This window comes from Mercenaria mercenaria, chromosome 13, assembly GCF_021730395.1.
Source record: "Mercenaria mercenaria strain notata chromosome 13, MADL_Memer_1, whole genome shotgun sequence".
Classification (NCBI taxonomy): domain Eukaryota; kingdom Metazoa; phylum Mollusca; class Bivalvia; order Venerida; family Veneridae; genus Mercenaria; species Mercenaria mercenaria.
The window spans coordinates 39,909,994-39,932,477 of NC_069373.1; the positions used below are offsets into that span (position 1 = coordinate 39,909,994).

Below are 22,484 nucleotides of genomic sequence, written 5' to 3' on the forward strand. Positions count from 1 at the left end.
TGATTTACTTAGAACAAGTGAATCCTTCATGCAAACAATGAAGTCCCTAATCACACATCACATTCTGTTGCGTCTGAAGTTGGTCTTCAGCGTTTGCCAAAGTCCTCATTCGCAGATTGCTAGGCATGAATTGTTTAAACAAAACCTGTCCAGAAATGTTTGTGAGGTGACCCTCTACCAAGATGTTTCTACCAAGATACTTCAAGCTGTTCTTAAAATCACTTCTTTTACATACACTTATGTAGGAAAAGATTTGAAAATATTATCTAGTCTAAAACCAAGAAGCCAAGAGTTTTAATATACATTTGGTAAATTGGTATCACTGAGGTGAGCGTTTCACGACTCTGTGGATCCTCGTGTTATTTTTATTGTTGGAAAATTGTTACTATTTTTTCATAAAGAACTCGGCTTGAAAGCTTCAAAGCCAATTTCCCAAAAAAATTAATGCTGAATACTATTACATAATTGAGCCATGTCATACAAAAAGGTGTCTTCATGACTTAATTTTGTACATACTTTTATGAAAATATAGAAGATGGAGTTAGCCATGTGTCATTCTGTTATGTGACATAATGGCTTATCTTGTAGCTTTTTCTTGTCTTTTACTTTTGAAAATGGCAGAATGACCAAATTAGGTCAGTGATGCATTACCTTAGTTTCCTTTGTGACTCCTCTCAGGTTATGCTGTTCTATCACATGAGAGGGTTGTATATGCTTCGGAGAGGGTAAGGACATGACAAAATGCCTAAGTTTTTATTCATTTATCGCACATGCGTGTGGTCATGTGCTTGCTTTCTGGCTTTTCATTTTGCTGTCTGTCATTTTTGAAATTTTAGCCTCAAATATTGATAAAGGTGATTAAGTTATTGTAATAAACTGAAGTTCTGTTAAAAACATCTTGTCGATTTTGTCCTTTTTTATTTGTACTATAACCATTTAAATTTTTGAGTGTATATGAATACCTTTGTCCAAAAAAGAAAAAGAGACAGTGTCATGTAGAAATCTCTTGTTTTCAGCAATTTTTTAAAATGATTCTTGATAATATTCTGTCTTTACCAAAGTTTCACTATACTACTGTAGCTGGAACACAGGTGATTCAGAGAACAAAATCACAGATTAAATTGTTCACATAAAGGTAAATTAGGCCTTAATTTTTTTTTTTGTTTTCGGTAGCATGCACAAAATAAATTATGGTAGGTAGGTTGGAAAATGTTTTTGTTTGTTTAAAATTATTGAGACTTTTCGGAAATTATTTTTATGTCAAGAAATGAATACAAATAAGGAGGTTATGTCTTTAGAGCACCAATAAGTTCCTTTCTAACATCCATGACAATGTTTAAAGCATAAAAAGTGCAGTTCTGCATTTTTTTATCAAAAATTTGAAGAAAAAAAATTCGCTAAGGCCATAAAAACATTAAAATTTTAGGGTCGGACCAATCATTTTAGGTAGGTCGGAATACTGTAAACAAACAATGGAAAAAAACAATTTTTTATGCCTTACACAGTCACTTCAAAAGCAACAGAACTCTGTAACCATGCCACTGCACATCAATATTGGCTGTAAGTTAAAACACGAAAGTGCTGTACCATTACTGAAATAATGACAGTGGAATTCACGGACTGTCCTGAAAAATTAAATTCTTGTTGAATATTTGGGAGGGGTGAAACTGGTCCAAATTAAACCAACATAGCTGTGCATCTGCGCAGTCTGGTCAGGATCCATACTGTTTACTTTCAAACCCTATTGCAATTAGAGAAACGTACAACAGTTAGCAATCAGTAAAGATCCTGGCCAGACTGCACAGATGTGCAGGCTGGTCTGGATCCACACTGGTCATAAATGCTCTATGTTGGTTTTCTCATGCTGCAGCTCATTTCCCCCTTGTATAGCTTCATTTTAGCATAAATTAATTTCTTGATTTCTTGTATGAAATTTATATCCGGATGTAATGAAATGTGTACAGTCAAGTATTAATGCATACGCTTGCAAATAATAATAATAATAATAATAATAATAATAATTTAAGGTAATGATAAACATATTTTTATTTTATTTGACCATTATTACTGACTTAAGGTATTGTTCAGTTTAATTCATTTACCAATTTATCAATGGAAATACAAAAATATAAATACAGATAAGCGATAATTCAATGAGATAATAATAAAAAATGAAAAAATAATTCAAGTGCAGATACAATACTTTCCCGGTCATCAGAAAGAAAATACTGTATCTAACACTATTTTCATTGTATATTTGTAATTTATGTTATTTATAAGTAAAACAATAATTCTATGCTTAAAGCATTATGAATTTTATAAATAATATTTAATGAATAATGCAGATACAATAGTTTCACTGTAATTTTTTAAATTCAATAACGTCATTTTGAACGTGAAACTATTGTATCTGACACTTTTTGCTAAATCTTAAAAATAAATTATCTGAGTACATTTTAAAAGCCAACATATTATTTCTTATTTCAATTGATAATGATTTACTAAGAATGGTAATACTAAGCTGTGTTTTTTAAGAAAATATTCAGTTTTTTCTTTCTCCTGTAAAATTTACAAAAATGCAGATACAATAGTTTCCCGGTCAGCCCTCGATATAGTCCAGCTAAAAATCTGTTTCTCAATTTGGTAAACTAAAGCTAAAGAATTTCTGAGAACAACAAAAACTTTTCACAAGTGACTCAATGTCATTTTGTGAAATATAATTCATGATAATAAAAACATTTAGAGAAATCAGTTAACACAATAAAATATTAAGCCCTTTCCATCAACAGTTTTAATCTACTGTACCTGAAAGTGATGCCAGTTTTATCATTTGGTCCCTTCACAACGACACCCATAGAACCACCTGACCTTACAGCAAACACCTGTCAAATAGAGAAATACACATAACCATCAAATAGTGAAATACATAAAGACATCAAAAAGTAAAATACACAGAGCCATCAAATAGTGAAATACATACTGACATCAAAAAGTAAAATACACATAACCATCAAATAGTGAAATACATACAGACATCAAAAAGTAAAATACACATAACCACCAAATAGTGAAATACATACAGACATCAAAAAGTAAAATACGCATAACCATCAAATAGTGAAATACATACAGCCATCAAATAGTGAAATACACATAGTGAAAACATATAGCCATCAAACAGTGAAATACACATAGCCATCAAATAAAGAAATACATGTAGACATCAGATAGAGAAATACACATAGCCATCAAATATTGAAATACAAATAGTCATCAAATAGAGAAATACATATGGCAATTAAATTGTGAAATACACATCGACCACCTGACCCTTATTGTGACCTTCACCTTTGAGACAGGGGCCTGAGGTTCCATCAAGGCATTTTGTCTTATTGAGACAAATATTTTTGCCACATGTAAAAAAATTGCTCCACGTATGTCATGGTTACAATCCATACAAATCGGAAGTACACCCGCAACATAGTGCCAAACAGCCTCAAATATGGTAGAGGCAGACACCAGATGCCTTTCTTGGAAATAGTTTTGGCAAATTCAGTCACCTAGGTTGAACCACAGAAATTTTTCAGAAACCAGCTATTTGGATGACTTTCTCACATTTTACACCGCCTCAATAGCCTAGTGGTAGTGTCCGCTTTGAGTGCAGGAGGTGTGGTGTTCGATCCCCGGCCATGTCATACCAAAGACGTGAAAAATGGTACTGGTAGCTTCCTTGCTTGGCAATCAGCACTGAAAGGGTTTGTACCAGGAGGTAAAATAAGCACAGGTGAGTATCTGTTACTGGATACCTAGTTTGTCGCACAAGAGCTTTGCAGCTCGTGTTGTATGTTGGATTATATGCGACGTTAAATAAAGCTTACCTTTACCTTTCACCTTTATATATCAGCAGGGCTAGTTACCCATCGCCTCAGTCACAATCAAATGCATTTTTTTGTTTCAATTGGGGTCAAAAATAAAAGTTTGTAAAACTCTTTTATTTTGAAATGTTAATTTACCATATACCTTGGTTCTACAAAAACAATGGTAGTTGTCACTGTCTGATAGTTCGACAATATTTTTTTTTCGATATAAAGATGAATCTTCAGGGAAAAAATAAAACAGACATGACCATTTTTAAAGGACTGTTTTATTCAAATAACTCTTTAAGACCCAACAAAATTGTTACCACATGATAAGGTACATAAAAGTAATGTAGAAAACCCCAAAAACTAATAAATTACACAAAGATTTGTAGTTATTATCTTCTTTTGAAGTTCAAAATTCTAGAAATTTTTTTTTACTACTTGCTTTCAGTTTTTGCATACCTTTTGAAATGCATTTATTCAACTCAGATATGTTATTTTCTAAAAATTCAGTCATTTCTCTTAAATAATGGTCTCATTTTGTGATTACGACTATGTTTGGCAGAGATAAACGCAATTTTTAAAATGAAAGCCGAAATTTACCCAAAAAGTCTACGGACAAGACATCATCGCCAAGTGCTTTCTACATAGGTTTAAGAAGACAGTCTTTTAGTTCTGTTGAACTTTTATGTTTAAAATGATCAAGAACAAGTAAATAACAAACAAATTTATGAAAAGAAGTATAATTGACAGTCTTCTGAATGTGTCTTCGAATAATTGAAGGATTTGAACAACTGTGACTAAATCAAAATGTCATTATGTGACAAGTTCTGTGCTATTGCTTACATAAATTAGGACTAATTGTTTTCATATTTCACTATATACTAAAAATAATGATACTTGGAAGGATCCTCACTGAAATAGGCTGTTAAAATTCTCCTTCAGCTTGTGTCTACGGACAAGACATTTGACCATAAATAAAATTTTTGTCTAAAAGACAGATAGAGTAATGATGTTTCTGATCAATGCTCATGCATTTAATGGGCTATAAGAACTGACCTTGCAGCCTGTTATGTACACCATTTTAGACTATGTTTATTTATCTGTAATAACTTTAACCTCATCTAAACAAAATAAACCACAATCTTCCTGACATTGGATGGTGGAAGAAACCACCTGACTAGACTTTGTTGAGGCAAATTATTTACATGCTGTTATCAACCATATCAATCAAGAAATGGTAAAAAAGTATAAACACAAAGTTTAACATGATGAACTCTATGAGTTCATCTAAACATGTTCATTAAAGTAGAAACATTAAAAAAGTAGGAAGAACTTGTTAAACTTATAGCTCAGAACAACATCTTAAAAAGATTGCAACTGTGTCTTAAATGGAAAACTAATGTAACAAACTCCCTTGCTGACTGCTTAAATAGCTGTATGTTGTAAAATACTCATATGACATTTATTCTGTGAGATCCATAACTCGTACTAATATTTTAAGTAGTCCTGCAAAATAAAATTCCTGTGAATTTTAACCTGTTTACAGAATAATTAAATGTTCACTGTGGTAAGTTTTTATCACTTAGTTTTGAGTCAGCTAATGACTTACATATTATGCTTTTTTCTTAAAATTCCCAAGATACATTCTCTTTTTCTAGCCAGTAATATTTTTGATTAATATTGACCTTTTTCCATTATATAAGACAGTACGACCGGAGACAAAGTTTTTTAACTATCTTTTTATCACATTTACTTCTTATTTTTCATGTTATCACCTATATTAATATTATTTTCTTGGAAAAATACTGGAACAAATGTTAGTAACTCAAATCGTAAATCAAACTATGATTTCAAAATTTTAGACCTCTGCCTCTGATGCACGTGGGAAGTTGGCAGTTACTTGCAGAGAACATGTTTGTACAGTACAGAATCAATTAACAATTGTTAAGTTACATAACTGAAATTCTGTTGAAAAAGGGCATTAAACCCCCAAAAACAAACAAATCTAAATAGCTCTCATTTTTGAAAGGGGGAAAGCTGCAAGGAGACTACGGTAATCACGTATAAATTGCTTGTAATTTCTTTTTTAAGATGATTTAACTGCTTCAATTTTATGTGATTTCAGTCAGTTACAGAATAAAAGTTGATAGGCAGATAAATAGAATGAAATCTTGAAAACCAATCACCATTATATCTTGGCCCTGAAGAGCACAGAAATATGCCATCTTGAGTGGATTATAACAAAATGTTTAAGTTGAAAGTGGACAGCCCACACCATGTCTAACAACAGATCCATACTCCACTAGAATATGACCAAATGTCAAATGATTTTGCTTCTATCTTCTCATTCTTTCTGTTTTACTACTAACTTGTAAAAGATTGGGTTTTTTTGCATTTCAGAGTCTCTTGATTTATTTCAAGAACTCTTGATATATTTCTAAGGTCCAGTGCTGGTTTTTATTGAAAACAGAAAATATATTGAATAGTATTGTGCAATGTCTTGTCCGTAGACACTTCCACTGCATCCTTGTTTTGTCCAATACAAAGGGAGGTTAGAAAGAAATGTATTATTCCTTTTTTGATAGCTTTTAACATTTATATAAGTCATGTATAAGATTTAAAACATATTCTATATCCATTGTACTTCTCGGATTCAGATTGTACACACAAAGTAAATGGGTAACATTCTGCATTTGGAAGAAGTAAGTTTTCATTAGAAATATATTATTCTATATTTTGTAAAAACATTAAGTGTGGTGTATCATTGAAACTTGATGAATAGCTCCAGTATGATTTTATAAATGATATTTGTCAAAAAAACTTCGTTTGTTTTAGTGTCTACGGACAAGACATGTGTCTACGGACAAGACATTTTGCAATCAACAACTATTTTATATCTATATAACCCAGCTTACTTCCGTCTAATGTTCATCAACTTAGACACTATCCTAGCAGCTTTCATACCACAAGTGATTAAACTCTAATATTGCATCCTTCACAAAGAAAATAGGGTCTACGGACAGGACAAAAAAATTGGCGCATTTATCATTGTCTGTTCAGAGTCAAATTTGAGGAGATAAGAAACTTCTACCTGAAAGAATGCTATTATTTTCAGAAGAAGGTAGACTGAAGTTCACACAGAACAAATAAGACAGTAAAAAAAGAATTATTTTATAATGAAATCACATTATCTGATATGAGGAAGAGCAAAAAGGCAAAATATATAACAAAACGGTCATGTCAGTCTTCAGTACATAACTTCTGTTGTGGGTAACATAGACAGTTGAAATAACTTGCAGCTGAAAGAAGACGAATTTTCCTGTAAACCAAACAGCACAAAAAGGTCTTGCTGGTTCAGGTTAATAATTAAAATGAAAAGACAAAAAGCACATTTTTTAAGGTGAAACAATATAACACTGAATTTTGGCCTTTTTTCTGTTATTGGACAGCATGGCGTTCGTTTTATATGTACATCAGCTACCTGATAGTAGTTTTACCTGCAACTGGGTAGTGATATGTAACTCCTGAAGTGCTGAAGACAGAATATATAAACATGCACTTTTAAATTTGGGTGTATAACAAAGAGCACCTAAAAAGTATGCATTTGATTGTGACTGAGGCGCATGGACACAGGTGTGGGGCATCTAATTCAGTGTTTAACCTAACCCTAACCTCTAGTCAGTATATTATACGCTGCAGTGTATTGCCTGTAGTCATAATCGATACTGCATTTATGAGTAATAGGCCATATATATAACCTTTAAACTGAAATTCATTAACACTAAGAGACCACTCCATTTAAAGATCACTTTTTTGCAGTCCCTTGGGCAGTCAATTAATAAAATGTCGAATGTACATCACGAGATGTTACTGTCATAAAATATCTGTTTTAAAGACAGATCTAACCAATACAAATGGACCTGTACCCGAATTAAATGTATAACCGAATTTCTATACACTTCCACTGTAAATAAGGAAGTGTATCTTTTATGATTTTTACAGGTAATGGGTGGAACCAAATCTGTTTCGGAAATTGAAATACCTGTTGATTCGCATCGTCATAGAACACATTCGTCACTTTACTGATTGGTTCAAATCTAATTGGTGTTTTTGACAGTTCAATATAGTGGAGTCCGTCCGAAGTAGCCATCTTAAGGTTATACACCACCAATACTATTCATGCGTAGGTAAGACGATAGTAAATAAATTTGCTGTTCGATTCAACTATTTATCACAGGACGAAATACACTCCACTCCAATTTCATCCTCTGTATCAGTTAAAACAAAGAGCAATGTTTTATATTTAAACCAGCTTCGGTCTATGCAATGGTATCAAGCCAACTCGTCCCCCGATTTGGTCAATTCGTCCCCCAAAATTTGTCATTTCGTCCCCTTCATGATAAAATTTGGTTGACTCGTCCCCTTTTCGGTCAGTTCGCCCCCTTTTTGGTTACTTTTCTTCCCCAAAATACACGAGGCATTTTTTTCTTTAATACCTTTGACTTTGAAAGTTGGAATTTCAAATCGTGAGTTTTGACAGAGTTATATTGGAAATGGTTAACTTTAATTAATTAGGTTGGCTAAAATAATTTAAAAAAATATACTGAAAATATGAAACAGTTAACTGAAATAAAGTAAAAAAAAAATAAATACAATGCCTTTTAATATAATAAATAACAATTATTAACTTTTTAAGAATCATAGTAAGAAAAGAGAGAACAATAATTTTTTCCCTGGTCACAATAAAAGAAAATTTTAATTAGAAATACAATAGTAATTTAATAAACAACTGATATCGGTCACAGACTGTTATATTCTAAGGTTACAGACTACTACTTTTAATGTTACATAGTACTAAATTCTTAAAGGTTACAGACTTCTAAATTCTAAGGTTATACACTACTAAATTCTTAAGGTTACAGACAACTAATTTTTAAGGTTAAACACTAATAAATTCTTAAGGTTACATACTACTATATTTTTAGGTTACACACTACTATATTCTTGAGGTTTCACACTACATATTTTTTAAGTTACACACTACACTAAATACAGGTTGCACACTACTATTTTTTTAAAGTTAAACACTTATTTATTCTTAAGGTTAGAGACTGCTTATTTCTTAGGTACCACACTAATAACTTCTACGGTTACAGAATACTTAATTCTAAGTTTACAGACAACTAAATTTTAAGGTTACACACTACTAATATCTTTAGGTTACACACTACTATTTTTATCAGGTTACTGACAACTTAATTCTAAGGTTAAAGACTGCTAGATTCTGTAGGTTACATACTACTATATCTTTTAGGTTACACAGTACTAAATTCGAGGTTACAGACCGCTAAATTCTAAGGTTACACACTTTCAAATTCTTAAGGTTACAGACAACTAATTTTTAAGGTTAAACACTAATAAATTCTTTGGGTTACATACTACTATATTTTTAGGTTACACACTACTATGTTCTTGAGGTTTCACACTACATATTTTTTAAGTTACACACTACACTAAATACAGGTTGCACACTACTATTTTTTTAAAGTTAAACACTTATTTATTCTTAAGGTTAGAGACTGCTTATTTCTTAGGTACCACACTAATAAATTCTACGGTTACAGAATACTTAATTCTAAGTTTACAGACAACTAAATTTTAAGGTTACACACTACTAATATCTTTAGGTTACACACTACTATTTTAATCAGGTTACTGACAACTTAATTCTAAGGTTAAAGACTGCTAAATTCTTTAGGTTACATACTACTATATCTTTTAGGTTACACAGTACTAAATTCAAGGTTACAGACCGCTAAATTCTAAGGTTACACACTTTCAAATTCTACGGTTACAGACTACTACATTCTTTAGGTTACACACTACTATTTCTTTCAGGTTACACAGTACTAAATTGTTAAGGTTACATAGTACTTAATTCTAAGGTAACACACTACTTAATTCTAAGGTAAAAAGCTACTATTTTTTTGGTTACACACTCGTAAATTCTTGAGGTTACAAACTACTAATATTTAAAGGTTCGATATTACTAAAATTTAAGTTTACACACTACTAAATTCTTAAGGTTGCACACTACAAAATTCTTAAGATTACAGGCAATTCAATTCTTAAGCTTACAGACAGCTAAATTCTAAGGTTACAAACTACTAATTTTAAGGTTACAGACAACTAAACTTTAAGGTTACAAACTACTAATTTTTAAGGTTATTCGTTGATATCTTATTGATACCGATACCAACTGTTTGAAACAGAGAAATTATCAATTTCATTCCACCGATATATTTCAGTATTTCACTGTAAAGCATAAAAATGATAGTATTTGACTAACAAACAACTATAAAAATTACCTGCTACCAAAGAAAAAAAAATTTGAAAGCGTAAGACTTTATTGACATTGAATATTAAAAACGATGAGGATGACATTGTGTAGTGACCAAGAAAGATAAAATACCCATACTCAATTGGTAAATCAATAAACCATAGATGCAGAACAAATAAATTGATTTGTAATTGTAAGTTACCATTATTGTAGACAATCTCTAATGTGTGCAGCAAAAATCCTAATGTGTGCAGCAAAAATCTGAAAATATACTGGATACTGAGAAAAAAAAAGGTTCTGAATAAAATTACAGATGCAAATTACACGCAATAGTTGTGACTGGTCAACATGAGAAAAGAAATTTACTTAAGCATATATGTGAAAACTGATTTGACATCAATCCATGTACAAAATATTAACCACAATATGAAAACCATAAACTTGCAACTATATACATGCACATGCACATGCACAATATAAACATACACTCTATGCCTGTATCATGTAGATTAACACTGTTTCCAGTTTTACCTATTCACAAGCACGCAATATCTAAATAATGATGAAGCTACATATTCATGTAAATCCGTTTCAAATGAATGACATTTAAAATGTTGGTCAATGTTTTAATTTGAAGAAAAAAAAAGAAAAAAATGAAAAATCAATAATGCCTAATTGAGTTTTCTTTAAAACTGTTGAAAATCTTTTTATACTTTTACATTATAACATCTTAATCTTGATAAAGGGGCCTCCATGGCAGCGTGGTTCAGGTCGCTGACTTAGAATCACTTGCCCCTTATCCATGTTGGTTCGAGCCTCGCTCGGGACGTTGACTTCTTCATTACAGAAGAACGTTGGTTCTACCCAGGTGCCAGCCCGTGATGGAATAATGCAGAAAATGGCAATGTTACCTATAATTGTGCCGGTGTGATGTTAAACCCAACAAATAATCTTGACAAAACTTAATAATGGTCACATAGCATGCGGAGCCCTAAGGAACCCCTTATAGTTACTGAAGGCCGTAGATAATTTATGTAGAACTGAAATAAACAAAGCGGGGATGACCAGAAATAACAGTAAATTTGCTACACAATACTCTGAAAACATAACTACGGTGTTCCGTTTGGACAATCGTGACTTTTTATTTAATACTAAACCGCGATGCACGATAGTACGATGACGAAAACGCGATGGTGCGATGGCACGATGATGAAACAACGATGGTACGATGGTGAAAACGCGATGGCACGATGATCCCAGCAAACACACAACGTTAAGACAACGTTGTGTTTAAGTTGTATGTTAGTTGTGTTTTTTTACAAGTTGTGACACGTTGTAAACAACGTTAGAACTATTCAAAATAGTGATTAGAAATGTTAGGGAAAGCCTATGCAAGCAATGCGTGAATGTTTAAAAAAGACCAAAAAAAAACACCTGAGTTTTTATCGAATCTTGAAAAAATTACAATTTAGTACAACTTGTGAAACGTGAGCTACAACTTTTTGTGTACGTAACAGTGCTGTAACGTTTCACAACGTTGAAAAGAAACGCGTCACAAGTTTTACTCAAGTTTGAATACAACGTTTTTAAAGGAAGTTATTTAAACGTTTTTTAAAATGTTGCCAATTTTCGGAAAGAGTATTATAAAGTATATTCAAAACCGACGTTGCCTAGAAAACCTCCCTACTTGCGGAGCTCCCAGGTGCCTCTCAGCACGTCAACTGCCCATACGTAAAACTGCTTTGCTACTCCCTTATATACTATTTTTTTTCCTGATTGTGAAGAAAAAGCTTGAGGAATCCGGGGAAAAACCTGAATGGCGTTTAATGAGGCGTTAACTGCCATGACCCTTTAATTGGGGTTCAAACCCAGTCCCCGGGTAAGCAGGACCCCTTATCTCAACACCAACACCCCCCTTTCGCCGAAAAAACATTGCATTATATAGGAAATTTTGTACGCATTGCTTTTTCAGGTCTAGAATTTTCTCTTTTTTTTTTGACATTCGAAAATATTTTTACAATCCTAAATCTGAAGTTTTTTTCGTAAAAAATTTATAGACTGGTTTTTTGAAAACTGTTAAAATTACAATTTAAAAAAACTGCAATTTAAAAATAAAATTTTTCCCCATTACTTTTAAAACACGTGTTTAAAAACATAGAAATTATTTCATCAATGGTAACTTTTTTTTTTTCACATTTTCCAAAAATTCAAATTTGTAAATATTGACAGAAAATCACAAAAAAAAAAACCCTTCTTTGCTTTCTAAGTTTAACCCTGCGTTTTGCCAATTTTTAAAAGGTTTAATTGGGGGGCCCCCAGCCCCCCCCCCAACCCCCCGCCCGTTATCCCTGGGACTCGTTTAAGCAAAATTATAAAATTTATGAGGGACATCAAAATATGATGACCTGAACTTCAAACTTTGAAAAATAAGCTTGTTTTTGAAATAAATTAGGTTAGATCTATTTTGTGTCAATTTTTTGTTGTTGTTGTTTTTGTTTTTGTTGTTGTAGTTTTTCATTATGTAAAGCTGTTTTCGTGGGGATAGGTTGAATCTATTTTTTGCCATTTTAATTTCGTTTATTTCTTTTTTAAGTTGTCGAATATACTGAAACATCATTGAACATAAATTTTTTTGCGAAAATTTACTTCGGTATCTCCTTCTTAAAAAGAAAGTTGATTCGGATGGGGCCCACTGACACCTGAATATCTGCAGGCCGCCGTTTGTTTAAAAAGGCCGTTATTATTTTTGGTGTCTCTCGGTGATACTCTAAACTTTAGAAAAACTGAAAAAATCTCCTTTCAATTAACATCGATTAGGTTTTTTTACGTAAGACTGAGGTAAGTCATAAAAATTTAATACTTATTACTTAGTTTATTCTTAAAATTCATTTGGCGCAAAGTTACCCCAAGTTTGGGGCCCAAAGAAAGATTTTGTTGCAGATCAAATAGCCTAATATTTTCGTTAACAGAAACATAAAATTTTATTCATTAAAAACCCTAAGTGTTTTCTGTAAAGAAAAAAAAAAACGAATCGAATTGCTGCCAACCCCCCCCATTTCTTTTTAAACAAGAAACTTTCCATAAATATTCGCACTGGTAAAGGAAAGGTAGTTTTTATTTACCACGCTTGGTGAAACAATTAACATAAGCTTCTAGAGTTTTTCGGGACCTTTTTAAGAACAAAAAAACCATTTCCCTCCCCCCCCTGCAATTTCGCTGGTACCCAAATTTTTTAAGTTGGGGACTGAGGCATCGTGTAAAGTGCCTTGCCCAAGGAAACCCGTGGGAGTAGCCGGATTCGAACCCAGGGGCCTTCGCCTTGTGGGAAAGCGTCTTAGCCCCTCGACCAGTGCGTCGCAACTTTAATTTTGTTTCGAAGTCTTTCGGCTTTCACGGGACCTTTTCGTTTATATTTACGAAGTTGCCCCGGCTTCATCTCAGTGTTGGTTTTTTTCGGTTTGGGATAATGTTTCAACTCATTTAGATTTGAAGATTGGGTTTTTTTAAACGCTTAAGCCGGTGATAGGGGGCGGGGGCGTGTTACATTTTCCTAAACCCCCTCATACAGACCAATAAAACTGGTCTGAAATTTTTCACTGTTTTTTAAAAATGTTTTGTTCTGGGTGTTCCAAAGGGGACTACTTTTCGATTATATTTTTTTTTTAACTATAAAAGTTTTAAATCAGACTTCGTAACTGGTATTTACGAAAAAAATTTTTCAAAAAAACGATTGAATTAAAAAAATTAACACAAGGATTATCTAGCCTCGGGTTCCCGAATCCCAAGTTGAGTTTTGCCGATCTGAGATCCCTTTACCAACGGCTAGAAAATCCTAAAGGGTTTTTCCCCAACCGGAAAAAATTTTCCCAATGAAAAAGTAATGTACCTGTTTTTTACGAAAAAATTAGTGTCAACCCCGTCTGCAACAAAAAACTTTGTGTGAAATACTACTAAAATATTTTAATCTGCTTTAGTACAAACTTGCATGTCAGTAGAGGTCATATTATAAATATTCTAGGGGAAAAAAGCAAAGTAAGGTTTCTTTAAAAAATCTCGGACTTTTTACTGGAGAGGGGGCGATTATTTAAAATTTTTGATCCTCATCCCAAGTGGGACAGGAGAGGTCAACAAATGCTGAAAATAAAAAACTTTGCTGTCAATTTAGGGCATCAAACAAAAAAAACTAACTAAAGTCTAAAGCTATTCATGTTCCTTTGTCAACCCTCAGACCTTTTAACATGGAGAGGTGGCGAAACCAAAAAGGTTTCGCCCCTCTGCCAGTGGACGGGAGAGGTGGTACATATGCAGTGTACCAAGACTTGCATTTAAATGTAAATACCTAAGTACGTCATCATAGTAAAAAAATTAAAAATTTGGAAGAATTCAGGTTTCTTTTGTCAATCCTCAAGCCTGTTTACATGGGAGGGGGCAAATCCCTTTAATTTTGGCCAACCCTCAGCAAGTGGGGACAGGGAGGGGGAAAAATCTGTGTTTAACAAGTTTTATGTCATACTTAGATGTATAGTAAACTAATTCAAGTCTAAAGTTAGAGAACCAATTAAAATCTGGAAGATTCTCGTGTTTCTTTGTCAATCCTCGGGCCTGTTTAAGGGAAGGTGGCGAATCCTTAATTGGTCCGATCCTCAGCAATAGGACGGAGAGGTGGTACAAAGGGCCCTAAAAATAAAAATTTGCTGTCAACTTAGTTGTCAGTAAAAAATTCAAGTTGAAAGCTATAGAAAACCAAATTAAAAACTGGAAGATACCGTGTTTCATTGTCAATCCAGGGCCTTTTTTACAGGGAGAGGGGCAAATACCTTTTTGGGTTCCCGACCTCATGCCAGTAGGACAGGGGGGGGGTACAAACATGTAAAACAAATTTGCATGTCCTACTTAGTAGTCTGTAAACTAATTCAAGTCTGAAAGCATATAAAAAACCAATTAAAAATTTGGAAGATATCTCTGTTTTTTGTCAATCCTCGGGCCGTTTACATGGAGGGTGGCAAAAACCCTTAATTGGTCGACCCTCATGCCAGTAGGAAGGGAGGTGGTACAAATGCTGTAGATACCAAGATTTGCATGTCCCTTTTTAGTTGTCTTGTAAAATAATTCCAAGTCTAAAAGCTACAGAAAAACCAATCAAACTGGAAGAAATCTCGTGTTTCATTGTCAGCCTCGGCCTTTTTACATGGGAGGTGGCGAAACCAAAATTGGTCCGATCCCCCCAAGTAGGACAGGAGGGTGGTACAAATCATGTAGTCCAAATTGTGTCAGTCTTAGTTGTCATGTAAACTAATTCAATCTGAAAGTCCTTTTAAAACAATTCAAACCCAAACATCTCGTGTTTCTTTGTCAACCCCCGGGCCCTGTTTCAGGGGAAGGGGCAAATACCTTAAAATTGGTCCGCCCTCATGAAAAGTAGGACGGGAGGGGTGGTACAAATGAAGGTACCAAGATTTGATGTCACACTTATATGCTGTAACTTTTTCAAGTCGAAAGTATATAAAAACCAAATTTAAAAAACTGGGATTTTCGGTTTCTTTGTCAACCTCAGGCCGTTTAATGGAGAGGTGGCAAATACCAAAAATTGGCCGATCCCAGCCAAGTAGGACAGGAGAGGTGTAAAAAAATGCAGTGATACCAAACTTGCAGGTGTAAATACCTAAGTTTGCATACGTAGTAAAAACCATTAAATCTCGTGTTTTTTTGTCAACCTCAGGCTGTTTAATGGAGGGTGGCAAAATTAATGTTAGATCCTCGTCCCAAAGTGGGGAAAATTTAGGAGGGTGGTCAAATGCATGTAGATACCAAGACTTGCTGATGAAAATATTTAAGTTTTGTCAACTAGAAAAACCAGTTCAAATCGAAAGCTTCTCATTTTTTTCTTTGTAGTCTGGGGCCTGTTCACCGGAGAGGTGGCAAATTTCCTTAAAATTGGTATGACTCATTCAAGTGGACTGAGAGAGGTATAAATGCTGTGTACCAAGCTTTGCATGAGAAAATTTCAAAATTTAAAATTCTTAACGTACATTGTTCCTAAACTGCTCCTAAATTTTCAAATAATTTCATCCCACACACCATCTGAGCCCCAAGGAACACGTGCATTTACATGACTTTACCTTCACCTTGACTTGAGTACTTTTAAAGTCATTTTAAAAAAAGCAAATTTAGGTGCCATACGATATGGAGGTATTCATCCCCTTCAGTGATGCTCTAGTTTTTAAAAATTTTTTAAAGGGTTAAAAGACTAAAATTTAATCATTTGTACCATAATGGCATAAAAAATTTTTAAATGAGTACTGTCTTGTTTTAAATGCGATCTATTTTTGTAATAGATTGCTGTAGAAACGTTTGGGACCTCATATTTACAATATTTTAAAATTTTGTTCTGTTCCTTTTTACAGTCCCTATTTTTGAAACATTCGGGACCCAAAGGTTGAACCACATGCTTATATGACTTTTAGGGGATCGAAAAAGGTTTTGGCCCCTTGCATTCCCCAAAGGAAAGAGGAGAAAGGAACGGGAAAGCCCCTGGCATCTGCAGGCCAATGCGGGCTGCAGGTAAATATAGTAGTTTGTATAGTTTCGTGTGGATAAATTTGTTTTTTTCATGTCCAGGAAAGAGGTAGGAGCTTGGAATAAAAAAAACAAAAATTTTAGAATATGATAACAAATCATCACACGACAGGTATTTTTTGGGGAACAAATTTTAGAAAGAAAAAGCTCAGCTGGGCCTCATGTTTAAATTTTTCAGTTCTTTTGTTTTTTATCTAAAAACATCTAACAAGCGGGAAAACCATTTTTAATAGCATTTTTTAAAAGTTTTAAAATTTTTTTTTGTGTTTCATTATATAATATAAGATTTTTAAAAAACATGTGAGCTGGCGCCAAAAGGGATGCCTTTTTGGATAACGGCATTTGTTACAAATTTACACCACTGAATGATTTTTTTTCAGATTTTATGAAAACTCAAAGACATAACAAAAAAGAAGCTGAGGGTGCTGTTTTTAAAACATGCTCCATTCAAAAAAAAAGGGGGATTGAAATTTAAAGGGAGGCTTAGATTTCATTGCTTTTCATGTTCAGTGTGAGCTTTTTTGGGTAAGTCAGAAAATTACAAAATTAAAAAAACTGAGCCTTGATAATCTTCAGTTTACTTCTTTTTTTTGGTGTTGCCCTAAAAGGTCAGCTAATTTGATTTAGGTTTTTCTGCAGGGTTCAGGATGGTTTAACTGATATAAAAATTTAAAAAACCCAAAACTTCATCCCTTAAATTTTGCTAAAACCCCCAAATTTTTTTTCAGAAAAAAGTTTAAACAAAAAAAGTGTCTTTGCTCCAGAATCATTCTTCTTTGACATTTTTTTACACAAGACTTAATATTAATGAATTAATTAAAAAAAAACTTTTAATATTTTTACAGAAAAGGGGTACGGGGGGCGTCTGCGCGGGAAGGAGGATTTGACGGTCAGCCAGAGGATTTGGGGGTATACTGTAAGTCTTTAATGGGACTTGGTGTGTTTAAAATTTTCACAAGGGTTTTATGGGTGGAAAATATGTCGGTTTTTAAAATTGAGCATGTCAATTTTCTCAAACTCATAAACCAAAGAAATTTGAAGCGGTCTTGTTGACGTCATGAGCTTTTTTTAATCCCGTATTGGGAATGGCCCCGCTATATCGTGAAATGAAAAACCTGCGTCGATTGCATATCCTGATTCGAAAGAATTTTGAACCAAAAGAAGGCTAAAAAAAAACAACAGTAGTGATTTGAATTAAATTTTTTTGTTTTAAAATAGATCTGGGCCGTATTTATAAAAGGTCTTAGTAAAAAAATTATCTAGAACTTAAATTCTTTTAAAAGTCAATCAAAAACTTTTCACGCCTTTAAAATATTTACCCATGACTCCAAACTTGTATATTAACCCCAAGAAAAAATAGATTGGAACTTAAAGGGGGTAAGAGCAAAAACTCGCCAACATCACATGGCAACTGAATGAGGCTCCTTTTAGTAAGATATTTGATCACAATTTTAAAGTCAGCAAATGCTTTGAAATAAAAAACTGTTGTTTTTGTAATGCTAATGGGGCCTTTTAATAATGTTACAGATTTTCTACCAGGAAAAGCAATGAATTTTTTGATGGAAAATCTGGAATCAACATTGTTGAAAAATGGCCGATTCGGTTTTTAGGCCAGGGGAACTTAAATCTGCCCGTTAAAATTGACCCCATAGTCCTTTTCAAGTTGAGATTGACCCGTCAATTTCAACATCAAATTTTGATCAAAGGGTCCCTTTTTTAACGTTGAGAATGACCCCGCAAATTTTTGCATTAAATTTTGATCAAAAGATCCTTTTCAACATTGGAAAAGGCCCCCCAACATTTCAACATTAAATTTTTAAAAAGGGGTCAATATTTAATGTTACACCGGCGTACCCAGTTTTTTCTTCAGTAACATCGTTGATTTGTCCGATGATAAATTGGCAAACACTTTGAAATTTAAAATAACGCACCAAGGGCAAAAGTCACAAAATGTTAAGTGAGTCTTTGGTTATTTTTTAAGGTTAAAGTTTTTCGGGAACCTTTTTTTTCTGTCATACTTTGTTATTATTGTTATATCTTTTCGTAATTTACATAAACATTGTCCCGCATACAAACAAAAGTTTGTCAGGGGGTCGGCCCATTTTCCCCGGGTCAAGGTCACCAAAATGTTATATTTTGGTTTTGGCACAAAATTTTTAATTTGGGTATTTTTCATGTTAAATTTTTTGGAAAGCTTCGTTTTTAGAAATACCTTTGGAATTTAAAAAGTAGTGACCCCTTTACATCATCATCTGCTGTGTGGTAGAATCCCAATAACTCTAAATGTGTTTTGACGAAATTTGCCCCTTGATGATTTCCTTTTTAAAAAGGGTTCCTGTTGAGACATTAAAACATTTTATGTCAAATCACCCAAAAAAGTGGAGCCGTGTCTTTGGACAGCTTTGTTTTTGAGACCCTTTGAGAATTTAAATTTTTTGTCGCTATCTTTCCCTTAGTGTGCACCAAGTGCCCATATAACCATGGTCAAGGTCCACTTTGGTCAAAGTCAAAAGGAGTTTTTTCAACATTTTTTGTTTTTTTTTGCTATTTTTTTTTAGAAAAAAAATTTTTGTCGTCGCGTTATTTTTTTTTGTTTTCCTCAAAAACGTCAAAGGTACCTTTTTTAAACTTGAAAAATTGTTACTTTTCAATTTTTAACCCCAAAGGGAGATTGTTTCGAACCCCGTGTTCGTCCCTCGTTAACAATTTCGTGCCCCCTTGTAACTCTTGGACCCCTGGGTTTAAAGCTTGAAAAAATTTCCCCAGGGGCGCGTCCGACGTGTTTTGGTATAGGTTCAAGGTCGGTCACACTTGGGATTTAAGGGCATTAAAGGGGTTTTTTTCCCCTTTAACTCTTGAAATGCTTTTGGGATTCCAAAGAAATTGGCCAAATGTTCCCCCCTGAGGCGACGTGCAGAGGGGATTTTTAGATGACCGTTCAAGGCAAAGGGCACACTTGGGGGGCAAATGTCTAATGCTTTTTCTTTGGTATATTGCTTGATTGCAGTGCTTTTTTTTTTTTTGGGGAATCCCTTTTTTGTTCTCTTACAAAAAATTTTTTTTTATTCTTCCCTTTTTGTTTCTATAAATACTTTTTTGAAACTTCTTATTATTTGCCAAGGGAAAAGCCGAGACCACTTTTCTGTGGTACAACATGGATGGTACCCCATTTTTTTGGTGTTTTTTGCAATTTTCCTGGTAAGTTTTTTTTGTGGACTTGGAAATTTTTTTTGGATTTTTTTCTTTTTTTGTTCCTGTCCCTTTGGGTTCAACAGTCAAATTTTTTAAATTTTGCGCCCCCCCTGATGTAACCCTTTGGGTGTATATTGCCCCGCTTGGCGGCACTCTTTTTTTTATTGCTGCAGAAAACCCCGTGATTTGTTTTTAAGAGTAAAAACCTCTTACTGTCCCTCAGTCCCAATTTTCAATCAGTGTAACAAGGTATTTTTCTTCTTTTTCAGTGGTGACCTCATTCTGTTGACAGGGACTTTCAATGATTTTTTTGTTTAGCTATTGCCCTTTTTCGACCTTAATTTTCAGTTGTTGTTTTTTTTTAATCCATTACCAATTTTCTTATCATGGTATTGACATGAAATAGCATAATTTTTGTGATGACCCAATTTTTAGACAAGAGGAGGTAACTGTATCAAGGATTTTTTAAGAATTATTGCCTTTTTTTATGCCCCGTTTGGAAAATTTGGGGTATTAGGAACCCCCGGCGGGGGCAGGTGATGTCCCGGGCATATTTCTCATGCAGGGGGGATTTTGTGAAAATTTGGGAAATTTTCGCCACAGGAGGGGTGTCAGGCGCAAAAAAAACAGGTCCCTGGTCAGGGCAAGGTCACAATTAGAGGTCAAAGGATACAAAAAAGAAAATGTTGGGCATTTCTTCTTTATGCTGGAGGGATTTTGTATTATTTGGGACAAATTTAACCACCAGGACGGGTTCAGGCAAAACCGGTCCCTGGTCAAAAATCAAGGTCACGAGGCTAAAAATTTAGATAAAAAAACTGTGGCATTTTTCTTATGCATTAAAGGGTTTTGATGTAATTGGCAAATTGTAACCCCTCATGAGACGGAGTGTTTTGGCAGGTCCCCTTCTTTGAATTACTTCCCCTTTTTTTTTCTTAAAAAAAGTTTTATTGAACTTTTTTTGTTTCTGTCGTAGGGAAAAACGGATCACTTTTCTGTAAAGCAACATCATGATACATCCTTCTGAATGTATTTTGCCCTGTCTCTCCGGTAAAGTTTTTGGTGTGGACTTGCAACTTTTTTTTTGGGGGGGGGGGGGTTTAAAATTTCTTCCCTTTGTTTTTCTATAAAAATTTTAAAATTGTAACTTTTTTATAATTGACCCCAATTTAGAAAAACCAGCCCCTTTTAGGGTTACACTAGATGTTTTTTCAAACAGTAAACTTGAGAACCCCTTTCCCGAATGTTAAAAAATTATGGGATTTGCACCCTGCAGATTTATGACCCCTATTTTTTTTTGGGGGTTGGACTGAACATGAGAACATTTTCCATTTCATAAATTTAAAAAAAACCACTAGGCCCAGATTTTGAAACTTTGTCGGGTGTTGGACATGCCAAGAGAGTCCCTTTTTCGCCAACCCCATTTTCTCTTGACTTTTGCCCTTTTTCTCTTTGATTCTTGCTATAGCATGCTTTGGGGGGGAAAATCATTTTTTTCAAAAACTCTTCTAGTTCCCCCTTTGCTGAAATTTCCGCTCTGAAATCCTATTTACCTTTCCTGGGGGCGTATTTAAATTTTTTTTTTGTTATGTTAAACTACATAAAATTTTTTGTATTAATTAAAAATTTAATTACGTTATCGTTAAACTACATAATCTTTTTATAATTTTGGACTTGCTTTGTTATTGTTAAAAACATAAATTTTTGTATTTGATGGATTTAAATAATTTTTTACGTATGCTTAAACTGTATGTATTATAGGGGTGCGATTCCCCTTAATGCTTTGGGTTATTGTTGTTTTTGAAACTTAACGAAAATTTTTGAAAAAATTTTTAATTAGACTTGAATTAAAAAAATGTAATTGAAATTTTGTTTTGCTTTTTTATTTTAACATGAGCTGTCAAAAGTAGGTTGTATTTTGGTGGTTTCACAACGTTAACCAACAATGTTGTCACAACGTTGATACGACTCCACATTTTTACGTTGTCATAACGTTGTATCTGACCGCAACACAACGTTATGCCACAACGTTGTCGCAACGTTGACACGACTCCACACTTTTACGTTGTCACAACGTTGTTTCTAACGTTGTCACAACGTACAGCACAACGTTGTAACAACATTGTCACAACGTTATTGTGCTTCCTGGGATGAAATCGCGATGGTACGATGGTGAAATGTCGATGTAATACGCGTTTTCATCATCGTACCATCGCGTTTTCACCATCGTATTATCGTACCATCGCGTTTTCACCATCGTATCATCGCGTTTTCATCATCGTACCATCGCATTTTCACCATCGTACCATCGCGTTATCACCATCGTACCATTGCGTTTTCACCATCGTACCATCGCCTTCCGTTGGTCATGTGCAGTGGTACAGTATATGTGTCAGTAAAATACATGCTTGATACAATTTCATTTTCACATTGCACTGTGTACATTCTACATCCTAACAAGACTAAGCTGAGTTTGAATAATACCATGTGACTATTACACCCAGCTTTTTATT

The 22,484-nt window shown here is 33.8% G+C and overlaps 1 protein-coding gene across 2 annotated transcripts in view; it reads right to left on the reverse strand.

Moving 5' to 3' along the window:
• LOC123530407 (regulator of MON1-CCZ1 complex-like) overlaps nt 1-8,035 on the reverse strand; it is a 45,149-nt gene extending 37,114 nt beyond the window's left edge. The window contains exons 1-2 of one of the 2 annotated variants that reach the window (XM_053521605.1): nt 7,906-8,035; nt 2,806-2,882 (exon numbers count right to left, since the gene is read on the reverse strand). In XM_053521605.1, coding sequence (XP_053377580.1) covers nt 2,806-2,882; nt 7,906-8,013 — 185 coding nt within the window. In that variant the 5' untranslated portion in view covers nt 8,014-8,035. The remainder of the gene's footprint in view (nt 1-2,805; nt 2,883-7,905) is intronic. The other variant, XM_053521606.1, reaches the window with a different exon arrangement.
• Between the last annotated feature and the right edge of the window lie 14,449 nt (nt 8,036-22,484).